This window comes from Cherax quadricarinatus, chromosome 70, assembly GCF_038502225.1.
Source record: "Cherax quadricarinatus isolate ZL_2023a chromosome 70, ASM3850222v1, whole genome shotgun sequence".
Lineage (NCBI taxonomy): Eukaryota > Metazoa > Arthropoda > Malacostraca > Decapoda > Parastacidae > Cherax > Cherax quadricarinatus.
The window spans coordinates 21,093,668-21,110,089 of NC_091361.1; the positions used below are offsets into that span (position 1 = coordinate 21,093,668).

A 16,422-nucleotide genomic window follows, 5' to 3' on the forward strand; every position below is an offset into this window, starting at 1 on the left:
AAAGATTCTCTATCTTTTCATAAGAAAAACAAAAATTTTTTTTTTTGCGACCCTGAGAACAAGTCTCTGAGAGGGCCTGGCAACCCTCAAAGGGTTAAGGAAGCAGTATTGTTAAGCTAAGTAAATGCTACAATATATTTGGGGAATAAACATTCGTGATTTTTCAGCATTTGCAAGGTTCTTGTTCCCCTAACCCTCGCAGATGTGGAGGGAGACCTGTATTACTATTGTTCTGTAATGTATATACATATATACAGTCACTGGATACTTTCCTAGAACTGCTGCAGCTTGTGGAATTCTTTGAAACATGGGTATATGCACAGTGGTATTTTACACTCCTCACATAAAACGAGTGCTGCTTCGTTTTTGTGGGCGTTTTGTGGTATGTGCACAGACATAACACTTCTGAGAAGTTTTCTTGAAAGTAGTAGGAGGCAGTTGTATGGGGTAGTGATCAACAGGCCTCAGACGAGAGGGTATGTGTTGTTAATTTCATGGGCGCTGGTCTATTGCAGGTGTTGTCTAACGACTGTCAAACAAAATTCACCATATTTGGGTTTGTTGTTAGTCTTCAACTTATGCTTATTATAAGCATTCAGCATGGAAATATCAAGAAGATGGGAAAAAAGAGTTTTATGTACCACTTATAACTTTTGTGAACTCAATCAGCAAACCCAGTCTGCATGTCACATTTGTGCACTAAGTGCATATTGAGGTTGTAGTCCATCACAGCTGCAGGTTTTAGAATGGGTTCATTGGTCTCTCTATTCTGCCTGCCAGTGTCTGCCATTTTGTGTCGGTGAACTGATGTCAACAATGTGACATCATGTTTGTCCTGCTGCCGAAATGCCATGATGTCATTGGTAGCAAATGCCTGCACCTCACTTCTGTGAGTGCCTGCGTTGAACCTAGGCATATGCTTACAACTTCCACGCACTGTGCCACATAAGTCTGTTATGTTCACTCACAAGAAATCACCGAGTAAGGGGCTTGTGTACCAGTTTTCGATGTGTTCAGTCCATCAATCTTGTAGAATGTACAGCACAGTGCCGTAGCAGTGGCTTCTATACTGTAGTCAGGTGAGACGAAGCAGGAAGAGGCGGGATCATAGTGGAACCATCCACTAGTCTAAGTAGGTCTTCGTCCAAAGATTGGACAAGTTATGAAGAATGTTTTGTATAAAGATCCCATGATGATGCAAAGAATTCTTCATAACTTGTCCAGTCTTTGAACAAAGACCTACTTCGACTAGTGGATGGTTCCACTATGACCCCGCCTCCTCCTGCTTCGCCTGACCCGACTACAGTATAGAAGCCACTGCTATGGCCCTGTGCTGTACTTTCTACAAGATTGATGGACTGAACACATTGACTTCAGGCTGAGGGACTGATTACCTCAACTCCTCTTCTCCTTATATCTTCCTGCTTTGTATAAGACTGATGAAGCCACTGTGTGGCAAAACATTTCTTCAATAAAGATTCCCATATGCTACATAAGTGTCTCAATTCTTCAACTTGTCAGTTTCCAAAATCATTCATCACATCTATCAGACAAGATATTTCTTGTAATACACAAGTTTGCAGAATATTTCAACAGAATATAGCACCTGGACCATATTCATGGAATGCTCTATAAAGAAGTGCAAAGTACCACTAGCACGAGCCCTCAGTATTCTTTGGAGAAAGAGCTTAGATCTAGGTGAAATACTGGAGACCTTAAAGAGTGCAGACATAGGTTCTTTGCATAAGGGAAGTAGTAGAGCACTACCTAAAAATTACAGACCAGTTGCCTTAACCTCTCACATCATAAAAATCTTCGAAAGGGTGATGAGACAGCAGATTACAAACTTCATGGACCAGCACAACCAACATAACCCAGACCAGCATGGTTTTAGAACAGGGCAATCATGCCTGTCACAGCTCCTGTACCATTATGACAGAATTACAGAGGAATTGGAAGACCAAAACGCAGTTGTGATTTATCCAGATTTTGCAATGGCGTTTGACAAATGCGATCATGGAGTGATAGCGCATAAAATGAAGGCCATGGGCATTACTGGGAAGGTAGGCAGATGGATTTTCGGGTTCATAACACACACAACACAAAAAGTAGTAGTGAACAGGGCAAAAGCGAGGTCAAAAGCTCAGTGCCCCAAGTGACTGTCCTGGCACCTCTGCTGTTCCTCATCCTCATAGCAGACATAGACAATAACACCCGGCACACTTTTGTATCATCAGTTGCAGATGACACTAAAATAAACATGAAAGTCACTATGGTAGAGGACACCGAAAAAGTACAGGAAGACATAAACAAGGTTTTCCAGTGGGCAGTGGAGAACAACATGATGTTCAATGGTGATAAGTTCCAGCTGCTTAGGTATGGAAAGAATGAAGAACTCAAAAGGAACACTATATACAAAACTCAAGAGGGTCACCAAATAGAGCGTAAGGAACACATAAAAGACCTGGGAATAATTATGTCAGCGGACCTTTCTTTTAACCCTTTCAGAGTCGAGAGGCCCTCTCCTAAACTTGTTCTCAGGGTCGAAAATTTTTCGGAAAAAAAAAAAAAAATTCTTATGAAAAGATAGAGAATCTTTTCCCGATCATAATGACACCAAAAGTATGAAATTTGATGGAAAACTTATGGAATTATGCTCTCGCAATGTTAGCGGTCTTGACATTGTTTACGCATCGACGATTTTACCCACTTTAAGCCCTATTTTCAGCCAATTCCAGTGTACTAGTCGACAAAAATCATAACTATTTCGGTAGAACTCCATTTTTTCTATCGAATGAGTAAAAGAAACCTCCTATTTACCAATTTCAACTATCCAATAAAGTGGTCAGAAATTAGCAATTTTGCAATTTCACACAAATTTCAAAAGATGCCAATTTCCAAATACAGTGGACCCCCGGTTAACGATATTTTTTCATTCCAGAAGTATGTTCAGGTGCCAGTACTGACCGAATTTGTTCCCATAAGAAATATTGTGAAGTAGATTAGTCCATTTCAGACCCCCAAACATACATGTACAAACGCACTTACATAAATACACTTACATAATTGGTCGCATTGGGAGGTGATCATTAAGCTGGGGTCCACTGTAGTTTCCAGAATAAACAAAACAGACGTTCCTGGCACTAAAATAACATTTCCTCTGTTCATTAGTCACGTCTCCAGGCCCCTCTTACATTTCTTTTGCTTTCCACTTTGAATTTTTATTCTCACAAAAAAATAGAAGATTTACTGTTATGCAGACTACTTCATTAGTGTAGAAATGGTATAAATAATATCAGTGCCCTTGTGAAAGAATATTAGACTCACCAGTTGATGTGTATTGGACATGTGGCATGATTTGTTTTCTTTTGAACTTTGGCAAAAATCGAACATTTCTGCTACTTTGAGCTCAATTTCAAGGTGCTTTTTATTGTGAAACCAATCAAAATCATCTCAATTTCTATAAAATGTCTTCTATTCTATAAAATGAGACCAGGAAAACTAGAATACAACCATAAATACCATACGAAAATACAGTATAAATTCGCTGTTTTAAACCAAAAACATGGTCTTTTTTTTTTTTCTCGTTACGCACTCTGTGCTGCAGAATTTTTTTTATACTGTGCACACTGACCACATATACCCATTCTTTCATATGTAGGCCTACCAGCTTTCTCTTGCTAGATTTCAAGGCACTAGAATTTAGGCGTACTAGTACGTCAATAACCCTGGTGCGTAAACCATACTAGTACTTCGGAAACCCTGAAAGGGTTAAAGAGCATAACAAGACAAAGATCACGACAGCTAGGAAGATGACGGGGTGAGTGTTGAGAACTTTCAAAACAAGGGAAATAATGCAGATGGTGTCACTCTTCAAATCACTAGTGCTCCCTCACTTATAATATTGCTTAGTGCTGACGGCCCCGTTCAAAACAGGAGAAATATCGGAGCTGGAACAAATACAGAGATCGTTTACAGCTCACATTGAGCCTGTAATGCACCTAAACTACTGGGAACACCTGCAAGTCTTGAACATGTATTCACTGGAGTGGAAGAGAGAGAGATACATGATAATATATACCTGAAAAATACTCGTGGGCCTGGTCCCAAATCTGCACACTGCCATAACAACATACTGGAGTGAGAGATATGAGAGGAAGTGTAAAATAAACCCAGTGAGGAGCAGGGGTGCAGTGGGGACAATAAGGGAAAACTGTATCAACATCCGGGGTCCCAGACTATTCATCATCTTACCAGAAGATATCAGAAACACGGCTGGGAGAAGTGTAGAAGCCTTCAAGAGGAAACTGGACAAGTATCTTCACCAGGTGCCAGAGCAACCAGGCTGTGATGGATATGTGGGGCAGCAGGCCTCCAGCAGCAACAGCCTGGTTGACCAGGCAAGCACCAGACAAGCCTGGCCCATGGCCGGGCTCAGAGAGTAGATTAACTCTCAAAACTCTTCAAAGGTATATCAAAGGTAACAGCACCAGTACATAGTTATGATTTATTTTGTGTGTGTTTGAGGGTTTAAAACTATCATGACAGAGATTAAGAACATGTAAATGTAATTACCTGTTGTAGTATAAGACATGAAAACCTATTTGGGAAAAAATATAAAACACAGATAAAATGAATTTGTTTGTTTTAGTGTTTTCTCAGAAACCATCTTCAGCAGGTTTACTAAAGTGTGGGTCAATCCGAAATATACACATCTCACTTACCTGTGTTTCATGTTGCTGTCCAAGTATATTCTTATGCTTCAACAAGCAGTCTTCATGATACTCTAATGCTAGTATGCTATATTGTTTGCTCTTCATGTAAAAATGTAATTGTTTTTAAATAATTTTTTCCAATATTTTTTATAATGGAATATATTTGATATTGGTCTGTAATATAAATTCCTCAGTATTGGTAATATACTATATTTTACATTGCAGATGAAACCTCCTCTGGTGTTGCATCATTAGATGGGAATGAGAGTTCTGGAGAAGCATGGGACATGGATGAGAGATCTTGTAACCCCTCGTCAGTAAGTCCTGTGCTACCACAGACAGAGTTACAGAGCATTTCCACACAACACGACCTCACTTCTTCTAGTATAACAGAAAATAAAGTTCAGGATGTCAGAAATCAAACGGTTCAGTTGGATCAGAAGCTTAGTCATGGTAATAGCAGTCAACCGGTATCTATGAGACAAGTTAAAGACGCTCATGTATTGAACAACAGCCAGTCAGTTTCAGAGGATAACCAACTTGGTGTGCAGGCCAACATCCAGTCCAGCCTTCCTCAGCCTGTCAGTAAAAGTAACAACACACAGTCTACTTCATTGAAACCTAACACAACTACCACAACACCAAGTACTCCAAAAGATGCCAGTAAACCTCAAGTTCCAGTGCAGCCTCAAAACCATAAGAATGGTATCTTCCAGCAGAGTAAAAGCACGTCACAGTCTCCCATAGTTTCTTCCACAGTCACCACTCAAGCCAGCAGCACCCCACAAGTGTCTGTATTATCATCTGAAACACAAAGTGAATCTCAGATTACTACTTATATTCCAAGACTAATAGATGGCCCAGTTAAAGATGGATCGAAAGTTAAGCCTAAACTATGGACCCCTCAAGAAGTGGCTCAGTTCCTAAAGACAAATGATTGTGGAGCATATTGCGATAACTTTATATTACAGGTAAGATGATTTGAATTTCTTCTTGACATAGGTGAACCTTAAAGTTACAGTGTTTTACCATGAACCCTTTGTTATATATCACTAGGGTCTGCAGTTAAACTGAAGGTAGACTATAGCATCTCACTTTTATATAATCCAGTTACAGTGCACCTAACAACATATTTCATCCTTTAATTTACATGAAATTAATGTATTAATTAAAAATTCTTATTTTTTTTTTATTAACTTGTAAAACTTTATAGCCATTTCTGCTTGACTAGTTTCATTTTATCAACCAGTTTTCTAATACAACCCAAATAACTTCATGCATACACTGCTTGACATGATTTTTTTCTTCATTCTGCATCTCATTAAAAACAATTATTCATACTCTTTATACTATTACTTTTCTTTATTTCTCTCTCTATTGTTCCATGTTACCTTGGAACCAATCTCACATATTTAAATTACTTGTTCTTCCATACTTCACAACCCAGTATAGTCTTGAAGTGCAACATTTTGTCTGCTTATTCTGTAGTGTACAAAAATTGATCCTTCTACTTTCTACTTTCAAGAACTTTAGCCTTTGCTCCTGTCAGCATTTACCTTCATTTTCCTGTAACACACTTCTTGCCATCAGTTTTTTTTTTTTTTTTCCTTAACGTGTCGGCCTTTTCCCACCAAGGCAGGGTGACCCAAAAAGAAAGAAAAAACTTTCATCATCAATCAAAATTTTCACCATCACTCATACATAATCACTGTATTTGCAGAGGTGCCCATATACGATGATTTAGATGTCCCTCCAAGCTGCCAGTATCCCAAACCCCTCCTTTTAACCCGTAAACGGTCCAAACGTATACAGTGGTCCCTCAATAATCGTCAGGCTTGAAAGTCGTCCATTTCGGAAATAGTTCTGTTTTTTCGTCAAAATATTGGCTTGCAAATGGTCCGGTAACTCGCTAATAGTCCTTCGTCCCGAACGCGTACTCACGCTCTGAGCCGCCTCGGCCTTTCCTTCCCAGCCAGTGTGCCATTGTTTACCAGTGAGTGACAGTCCCCTCACATGCTCCTACGAAATATTTCATAATATTCCATTGATTTTAGTGCTTGCAAGTGCTAAATAAGCTACCATGGCTCCAAATAAAGCTTCTAGTGCCAGCCCTTTGGTAAAGAATGTGAGAAACACATAATTTATGAAAAAGTTTGTAGAAAAATACAAAGATGGTGGCAGTAGAGTGGAAGCAGTTGTGATAGTGGTTGATGAACATAGGAAAGGAGGATCACTGCAGCAGGCCTGTTGGCCCATGCTCGGCAGGTCCTTTACAATTCATCCCACTAACGAAACATTTTCCCAACCCTGTCCTCAATGCTACCCAAGAAATAAGCTCTGATAACTCTATCCACTCATTTGCAAGTCCCAAATGAGTGGATAGAGTTATCAGAGCTTATTTCTTGGGTAGCATTGAGGACTGGGTTGGGAAAATGTTTCGTTAGTGGGATGAATTGTAAAGGACCTGCCGAGCATGGGCCAACAGACCTGCTGCAGTGATCCTCCTTTCTTATGTTCTTACGTTCTTATGTTCATCAACCACTATCACAACTGCTTCCACTCTACCACCACCATCTTTGTATTTTTGTACAAACATTTTCATAAATAATGTGTTTCTCACACTCTTTACCAAAGGGCTGGCACTAGAAGCTTTCTTTGGTGGTAGTGATGGTGGTAGAAGGTAGTAGTGATGGTGGTAACAGTTTAATAGTGGTAGAAGGTCGTAGTGATGGTTGTAGTGGGTTCCTTCTTTAGTGATTCTGTGATTCTACCAACTCCTCCAATGTTGTGGAAAAAGACACTAATGTACAGTTCAGGACGTTTATTAAAGGAAACGTTTTGCCACGAGTGGCTTCTTCAGTCCTAATGGACTGAAGAAGCCACTTGTGGCGAAACGTTTCCTTTAATAAATGTCCTGAACTGTACATTAGTGTCTTTTTCCACATCTTGTCGGTATCACCATTCCATTTCCTCCTCCAATGTTGTTAGAGTTATATAGGGCTACAAAAACCACCGCCGACTCAGCTGCTGCTTCACCACCATTATGGACGGCTTACACTCAGTGGCCCTTATATACCCAACAACAGCACAACACAACACCTCTCGTGACATACGTAATGACTTACTTTATTCATTCAAGAGTATATTCCATGTTTCTATGTTATTAATATTGTTTATTATGTCATATTAGTTGAATTGTGATAGATAAATAAGCCATAGAGTTGATATTAGTGTTATATTCTCCAACAATAAACTTGCCATCCCTCCCTCACACAAACAAATAGCCAATAAGAACATAACAATGGAAGAACACTGCAGGTCTACTGGCCCATACAAGGCAGGTCCTTATCAAAATGACCTCCACCCAAAGCTACCCAAGAATTTACTCCCATACCCAATGACACAAATCAAACTCAGCTCCTCCAACTTGTATATTTGTCCAATCTCTTCTTAAAGCTACCCAAGGTCCTAGCCTCGATCACCCTACTGGTAAGTGTGATGTTAAATAAGAACTTAAGAAAGTAGGAACACTGGAACAGGCCTGCTGGCCCATACTAGGCCGTTCCTTCACAAATCCAACCCACTAACAGAACAAATGCTACCCAAGCAATAAACTCAGGTGCAAGTCCGACTCAAATCCAACCCCTCTCACTCATGTATTTATCCAGCCTAAATTTGAAACTACCCAAGCCATAGCTTTTAGAACATTGGAAAGGAGGAACACTGCAATAAGCCTGTTGGCCCATACTAGGCCGGTCCTTCACAAATCCAACCCACTAACAGAACAAATCATATAAGAGCGTTGGTAAAACTATACTCTCATACATTCCCCTCTTTGCCTCCAAGGACAAAGTTCTTTGTCTCCACAGACTCCTAAGTGCACCACTCACTCTTTTTCCCTCATCAATTCTATGATTCACCTCATCTTTCATAGACCCATCCGCTGACACGTCCACTCCCAAATATCTGAATACGTTCACCTCCTCAATACTCTCTCCCTCCAATCTGATATTCAATCTTTCATCACCTAATCTTTTTGTTATCCTCATAACCTTACTCTTTCCTGTATTCACCTTTAATTTTCTTCTTTTGCACACCCTACCAAATTCATCCACCAATCTCTGCAACTTCTCTTCAGAATCTCCCAAGAGCACAGTGTCATCAGCAAAGAGCAGCTGTGACAACTCCCACTTTGTGTGTGATTCTTTATCTTTTAACTCCACGCCTCTTGCCAAGACCCTCGCATTTACTTCTCTTACAACCCCATCTATAAATATATTAAACAACCACGGTGACATCACACATCCTTGTCTAAGGCCTACTTTTACTGGGAAAAAATTTCCCTCTTTCCTACATACTCTAACTTGAGCCTCACTATCCTCGTAAAAACTCTTCACTGCTTTCAGTAACCTACCTCCTACACCATACACTTGCAACATCTGCCACATTGCCCCCCTATCCACCCTGTCATACGCCTTTTCCAAATCCATAAATGCCACAAAGACCTCTTTAGCCTTATCTAAATACTGTTCACTTATATGTTTCACTGTAAACACCTGGTCCACACACCCCCTACCTTTCCTAAAGCCTCCTTGTTCATCTGCTATCCTATTCTCCGTCTTACTCTTAATTCTTTCAATTATAACTCTACCATACACTTTACCAGGTACACTCAACAGACTTATCCCCCTATAATTTTTGCACTCTCTTTTGTCCCCTTTGCCTTTATACAAAGGAACTATGCATGCTCTCTGCCAATCCCTAGGTACCTTACCCTCTTCCATACATTTATTAAATAATTGCACCAACCACTCCAAAACTATATCCCCACCTGCTTTTAACATTTCTATCTTTATCCCATCAATCCCGGCTGCCTTACCCCCTTTCATTTTACCTACTGCCTCACGAACTTCCCCCACACTCACAACTGGCTCTTCCTCACTCCTACAAGATGTTATTCCTCCTTGCCCTATACACGAAATCACAGCTTCCCTATCTTCATCAACATTTAACAATTCCTCAAAATATTCCCTCCATCTTCCCAATACCTCTAACTCTCCATTTAATAACTCTCCTCTCCTATTTTTAACTGACAAATCCATTTGTTCTCTAGGCTTTCTTAACTTGTTAATCTCACTCCAAAACTTTTTCTTATTTTCAACAAAATTTGTTGATAACATCTCACCCACTCTCTCATTTGCTCTCTTTTTACATTGCTTCACCACTCTCTTAACTTCTCTCTTTTTCTCCATATACTCTTCCCTCCTTGCATCACTTCTACTTTGTAAAAACTACTACTACTATTCTGCACCTCTCCTTCCGACAGTATTTAAGTCTCCGCACTGTCGCTTGATCTTCAGATAGTTCCTGACTATGGAACTGAACTTCTCCAGGCCGAGGGACTGACAACCTCAAATTCTACGACTTCAAGGGTGATGGACTGATTACATCGTCTTCACATCTCTACTGTTCCTGCCTACTTTCTGTATTCGACTGAAAAAGCCTACTGTGTAGGCAAAACATTTCGGAATAAAGTTGTCTAACTGTTGCATATGTGTCTTACCTAACAACTTGTCGGTATTGTATACCATTTTGATGTTCATCTTGTCAGACACTGCAACACATGGCATCTTGTACAGAAAACACCTTGGACAAGCTTTTCAAGTGAGAAGTGTTGGATCTGAGAGGGACATGACCTCTCAGTGGCTACATTCTCACTACTACTACTACTACTACTACTACTACTCTGCACCTCTCCTTCCGACAGTATTTAAGTCTCCGCACTGTCGCTTGATCTTCAGATAGTTCCTGACTATGGAACTGAACTTCTCCAGGCCGAGGGACTGACAACCTCAAATTCTACGACTTCAAGGGTGATGGACTGATTACATCGTCTTCACATCTCTACTGTTCCTGCCTACTTTCTGTATTTGACTGAAGAAGCCTACCGTGTAGGCGAAACGTTTCGGAATAAAGTTGTCTAACTGTTGCATATGTGTCTTACCTAACAACAGAACAAATGCTACCCAAGCAATAAGCTCAGGTGCAAGTCCGACTCAAATCCAACCCCTCTCACTCGTGTATTTATCCAACCTAAATTTGAAACTACCCAATGTTTTAGCTTCGATCACCCTACTAGGCAGACCATTCCACTCATCAACTACCCCTATTACCAATGTTCATTTATACATTTTATTAGTGCCCTAGAGTCCTTATGGAGGGGGATTCCCCTTCCAAATAACCTCTCTTCCCTCTCTCCTCCTCCCTATCTTCTATTCATCAACAACAGCCTTCAATAAAGGTAACTGTCATGTTGAATGTTCATTCTTTTGTGCATGTAAATCTATCTTTTAGGCAAAAAAAAATTTTTTTTTTGATACTTCTAGGTGTCTGGAACGAATTAATTGGATTTACATTATTTCTTATGGGGAAAATTGATTCGAAAATCGTCCATTTCGATAATAGTCCCACTTCCAGGAACGGATTATGGACGATTATTGAGGGACCACTGTATATACATTCACTACCCCAGTGCCCCGAATATTTTGAAAAATAAAAAAATCATTTTTTTTTATTGAAAAAAAAGAGCACATTTTTTAAGTGTTATAGGATAAAAAAATTTTTTTTTTAGAGTCAGTACTTACCTGACGATCTGTTGGAGTGTGAGCAGGGTAATGTTTAGTGAAGGGATTCAGGGGAACCAGTTATTTTTATGTAGCCAGATTTGTAACCTGGAAATGGGAAGTACAATGCCTGCACTCTAAAGGAGGGGTTTTGGGATATTAGCAGTTTGGAGGGATATGTTGTGCATCTTTATACGTATATGCTTCTAAACTGTTGTGTTCTGAGCACCTCTGCAAAAACAGTGATTATGTGTGAGTGAGGTGAAAGTGTTGAATGATTTTGAAAGTATTTTCTTTCTAGGGATTTTCTTTCTTTTTGGGTCACCCTGCCTTGGTGGGAGACGGCCGACTTGTTGAAAAAAAAAAATATATACGTTTGGGGCACTAGCGGTAAAAACGCATATATACGTTTGGACCATTTACGGGTTACGTGTAGGCATTGTCCTTCTCATTTCCAGGACTCATGTTCGGCAAACCGGTTTCCCTGAATCCCTTCACAAAATATTACCCTGCTCATTAAGTGTGTCTCACTAGTCTTGAAGACGCCATATTAATAATATAATAATAATGATAATCGCTATGGGGCCCTTTAAATGTCATATATTATGTAACTATAAACATATTCATTAATCCATCTATGATATTCCTTTCAAAATTATATGAGAAACATGTTACATAACATATACACATGATATGTACACACTCATTAGAATAAATTTGACTAGTATGAGATGTGGTAACTGGGCGGCGTGTCGGAGTGAAAGCAAGAATGATCTTTTCTCTAGTCCAACACCAATGAAAATGTGGACACTATAGAATTGTTCACAGTTCTCAGCGTTTTATCTCTCGTAGGAGCTCCCACACATGAATACTCACCTCTCACCCTTCATTAAGATAACACATATTTTAAGGAAAGTAATGAGTGTACTGTATGTTTATTTTATCACTGAATCACTGTAAATATCGTATATTACGTGTAGGTGTGGTAGCCATTCAGGCTACCATACCTACCACTCCTGACTTCCTACAATAAATACTATTTACCTCACACACTACATGAAGATTACAAATATTTTAAAGTAATGAATGTACTGTGTACGTATTTTACTTTTTATTGTTTTAATGCCTAGTTCTATTGTTAACTTAATGTATATTAGAGTAAACTCATTAACTGGCATTATATGCATTTATAAGTGGAAAAAATTGCAATCCATTATACGGCGGTGGCCTGGAACCCAACCTGCCGTATAAGTGGGGCCTTGCTGTATATGTTTTTATAGCTTTATGTAGTCTCGCCTAATTTTAATTGAAGAAATTTCAAAATATCAAAATTGGAAAGCCTGGTTTCAGGTCAAGCTGTATGTGTAGAAGAGTCCTCTAAACAGGTCACAGGTAAATCAGGGATGACAGATATGGGAACCAAATAAGAATTTTTTTTTTTTTTAACAAGTCGGCTGTCTCCCACCAAGGCAGGGTGACCCAAAAAGAAAGAAAATCCCCAAAAAGAAAATACTTTCATCATCATTCAACACTTTCACCTCACTCACACATAATCACTCTTTTTGCTGAGGTGCCCAAAATACAACAGTTTAGAAGCATATACGTATAAAGATACACAACATATCCCTCCAAACTCCCAATATCCCGAACCCCTCCTTTACACTCACTTGGCAGGACGGTAGTACCTCCCTGGTGAGTGTAAAATGGAAACCTGAATAGAATTATGAAAGCTTATTTCTTGGGCAGCATTGAAAATTGGGTTGGGCAAATATTCTGTTAGTGGGATAGTTTGTGAAGGACCTGCCTAGTGTGGGCCAACAGGTCTGCTGCAGTGTTCCTGCTTTCTTGTGTTCCATACACCAACAAGAGTCTTCAATAAAGGTAAGTGTGATGTTATTACATATATTGTTTTATACATGATTTCTCATTCTTTTATGTATGTAAATCTATATTTAATCTATAAAAAAAATTATTTTTGTTAATACATTTGGGTGTCTGGAACGGATTAATTGGGTTTACATTATTTCTTATGGGGAAAGTGGTTTTGAGTTTTGTGAATTTCAACTTTCGGCAGACACTCTGGAACGGCTTAACCCTTTCAGGGTCCAGAGGCCAAATTTCAAAGTGCACACCAGGGTCCAAGAATTTAAAAAAAAAAAATTATTATTTTTTCTTATTAAATGGTAGAGAATCTTTTTCTGAAGGTAATAAAACAAAAAGTACGAAATTTGATGGAAAATTGACAAAATTATGCTCTCGCGAATTTTGATGTGTCAGCGATATTTACGAATCGGCAATTTTGCCGACTTTGACTCCCATTTTATGCCAATTACATAATTCCAGTCGACCAAATTCTTAGTTATTTCACTAGTATTACTTCTGTTCTATCGATTGAGCACAAGAAATCGCCAAGTCAACTGTTTCAACTACAAAATAAAGCGATTGGAAATTGGTAATTTGGCCAATTTAACACAAAGTTCAAAATATTCCAATTTCAAAATAGGGTCCAGAATAAACAATGTAGGTATTCCTGGCACTAAACTAACATTTCCTCTATTCATTAGTTATGTTTTGAGGCTTTACAAATGAATTCCATTTTGATTTTTTATTCACATAATGAATTTTTATTCAAACCAAAAAATAGAAGATTTACTGGTATGCAATATTGTAATAATTGTATAAATATCATCATCACATTTGTGAATGTATATTATACCCACCAGCTGGCGTGTATTAGACGTGTGAGGTCGTTTGTTTACTCTTGAACAGCCGCAAAAATTTAACATTTCCTTTACTTTGAGCTCAGTTTCAAGCCATTTCCAGTGCTAAAACCAATCAAAATCATCTCTATTTCTGTAATATGTCTTCCATTCTATCAAATGAGACCAAGAAATTGCAAATACAACTATAAAAAACACATGAAAAAACACTGCAAAGTCACTGTTTTAATTGAAAATCAGTCTCAGTTTCTTTTCTCTCATTATACACTGTGTGCTGCAGGTTTTGTTTTATGTGGTGCACACATACCACATAGATGTATTCTCTCATATCTTGGCCCAAATTTACCACTCACAGCTTATCAGAGTGTGCTGAGCTCATGGTGTAGATCTACGGTTTGGACATTGAACATAAAGCCGTAGATCTACGGCACGGACCCCGAAAGGGTTAATCACGAAACTTGGGGATCCACTGTAGTGTTATTCGGATGATTTCTGCAGCTGATTTACATTATTCTGGGTCTCCATGTATGTTAGTATTACATGAGTCCTTGCTAGGCTATCACAGGGTTGTTAGGAACCTCTAGTGAATGTAAAAGAGAGGAGCAAAAACCCTGCTGCCGTAATAGGCAGACATTATATTTTTTTTTATTAACACATGGGCCGTTTCCCCCCAAGGCAGGGTGGCCTGGAAAAGAAAAACTTTCATCATTCACTCCATCACTGTCTTGTCAGAGTCACGCTTACATTACAGTTATAAAACTGCAACATTACCACCCCTCCTCCTGAGTGCAGATACTGTACTTCCCATCTCTAGGACTCAAGTCCGGCCTACCTGTTTCCCTGACTCCCTTTGCAAATGTTACCTTAACCCTTAAATGGTCCAAACGTATATATACGTTTTTTCAACATCTGAAAGTATGTAAAAAAATGTAGATCATCTTTTTTGTTTTACATTTGAAAACGTGTAAAAAAAACTTTTATCTACATTTTTTTTTTGTTATATTTGAAAATATGTAAAAAAAAGTAGATCTACTGTTGGAGCACTACGAATTTGAACGTCGATCTGTTTGGACCGTTTAAGGGTTAATATGAAGATATTAAGTTACTAGCCTACATTTCCCAACTGTAGTAAGCAAAGCATAATTGTGTAAAAAATTATTTGTATGTTTTTTTTTTCAGTACAATACAGTATATTAAAGTTATTGGTATTGAGAAACCTAGCTTCACTTTTTGTAGAGCATTTGTTCTGAGGAAATATGTTTTAACTTCATCCACTATTCTCTCTTCCCTCTCATCTATAATTTGTTCATTGTTAGTGATCTGTTGGGCCTAATAATTGGCCAATTTGAAAAAATAACATGAAAGGTTAATGTAGATTTTTGTGTTGCTAATCCTGCAGAATATCCATGGGTCGCAGCTGTTAACACTCTCCCAAAATGACGTGATGGGCTTGACAGGAATGAAGGTAGGACCCTCCCTGAAGATCCATGACCTCGTACAACAGTTACTGGCTCTTGTCAACCCTGCACAGGCACGCTACCAGGCCACCCTCATGAAAAGAGGTCTCTCCTTTACTTGAAATTGCCATGTAATGAGAAATTATTTGATATAATAGAGTTCCTTCTTACGAAGTAATAGTACAAGTTTAATGCAGAGGAAAGATGGAAATATTTAACTTTCTCTTTTTTTTTTTTTTTTTTTTTACATATTGCATATCTCATATCTTTACCATCAGCAGTTTTACTCAATATGTAGTGGGTATATGACTGGTATTTTTAAGCACATTCTCAGAATATTTAATGAGTGCATACGTTTGTCTTAATAATTGTCAATATCTTTAAGGCAGAGAAGTATCGAGATTTGTGTTTGTATTTAACAGTCTTTCTACATTTATAGTCAGATACAATTGAGAGAGGAATTTTGTTGCAACTTTATTTAATACTAATTTGTATAGTTCAGTCTGCAACCAGTGAAATAATAATAAAAATCATGACTTCTTTAGTCTCCAAGTTTGATTTATTCATTTTTCTTGTGTTTCAGTTAGAAAATACAACTGATAAGTAATTGTTTTATGCCAAGGCAATATTATATTTAATTGGTTAAATATTAAGGGGTGAATTGATGAGTTAATACACTTAAAGCAGCTTGTTACATATTAAACTAATTATTTGTCTGTTGTATAAGTTTTATTATTGTACTGAATGTGATGTATAGCTTTTACCAAGGATTTTATTTGCAGTTTGTGTGTATGCATTACAGTATTATGTTTAAGGTATGCAATAGCACTGTCAAAGACTAATTCAAATGGGAAATAAACAGCAGCTTTGTGCTGTGTTTATATTATTTACACAATGGCCTAGTTTT

At 38.4% G+C, this 16,422-nt stretch overlaps 1 protein-coding gene across 4 annotated transcripts in view; it reads left to right on the forward strand.

The window, feature by feature from the left end:
• LOC128703005 (MBT domain-containing protein 1) overlaps window positions 1–15,844 on the forward strand; it is a 275,010-nt gene extending 259,166 nt beyond the window's left edge. For all 4 annotated transcript variants that reach the window (XM_070099937.1, XM_070099938.1, XM_070099940.1 and 1 more), the window contains 2 exons: window positions 4,941–5,686; window positions 15,458–15,844. In XM_070099937.1, the coding sequence (XP_069956038.1) occupies window positions 4,941–5,686; window positions 15,458–15,637 (926 nt within the window). In that variant the 3' untranslated portion in view covers window positions 15,638–15,844. The remainder of the gene's footprint in view (window positions 1–4,940; window positions 5,687–15,457) is intronic.
• The last annotated feature ends 578 nt before the right edge of the window (window positions 15,845–16,422 follow it).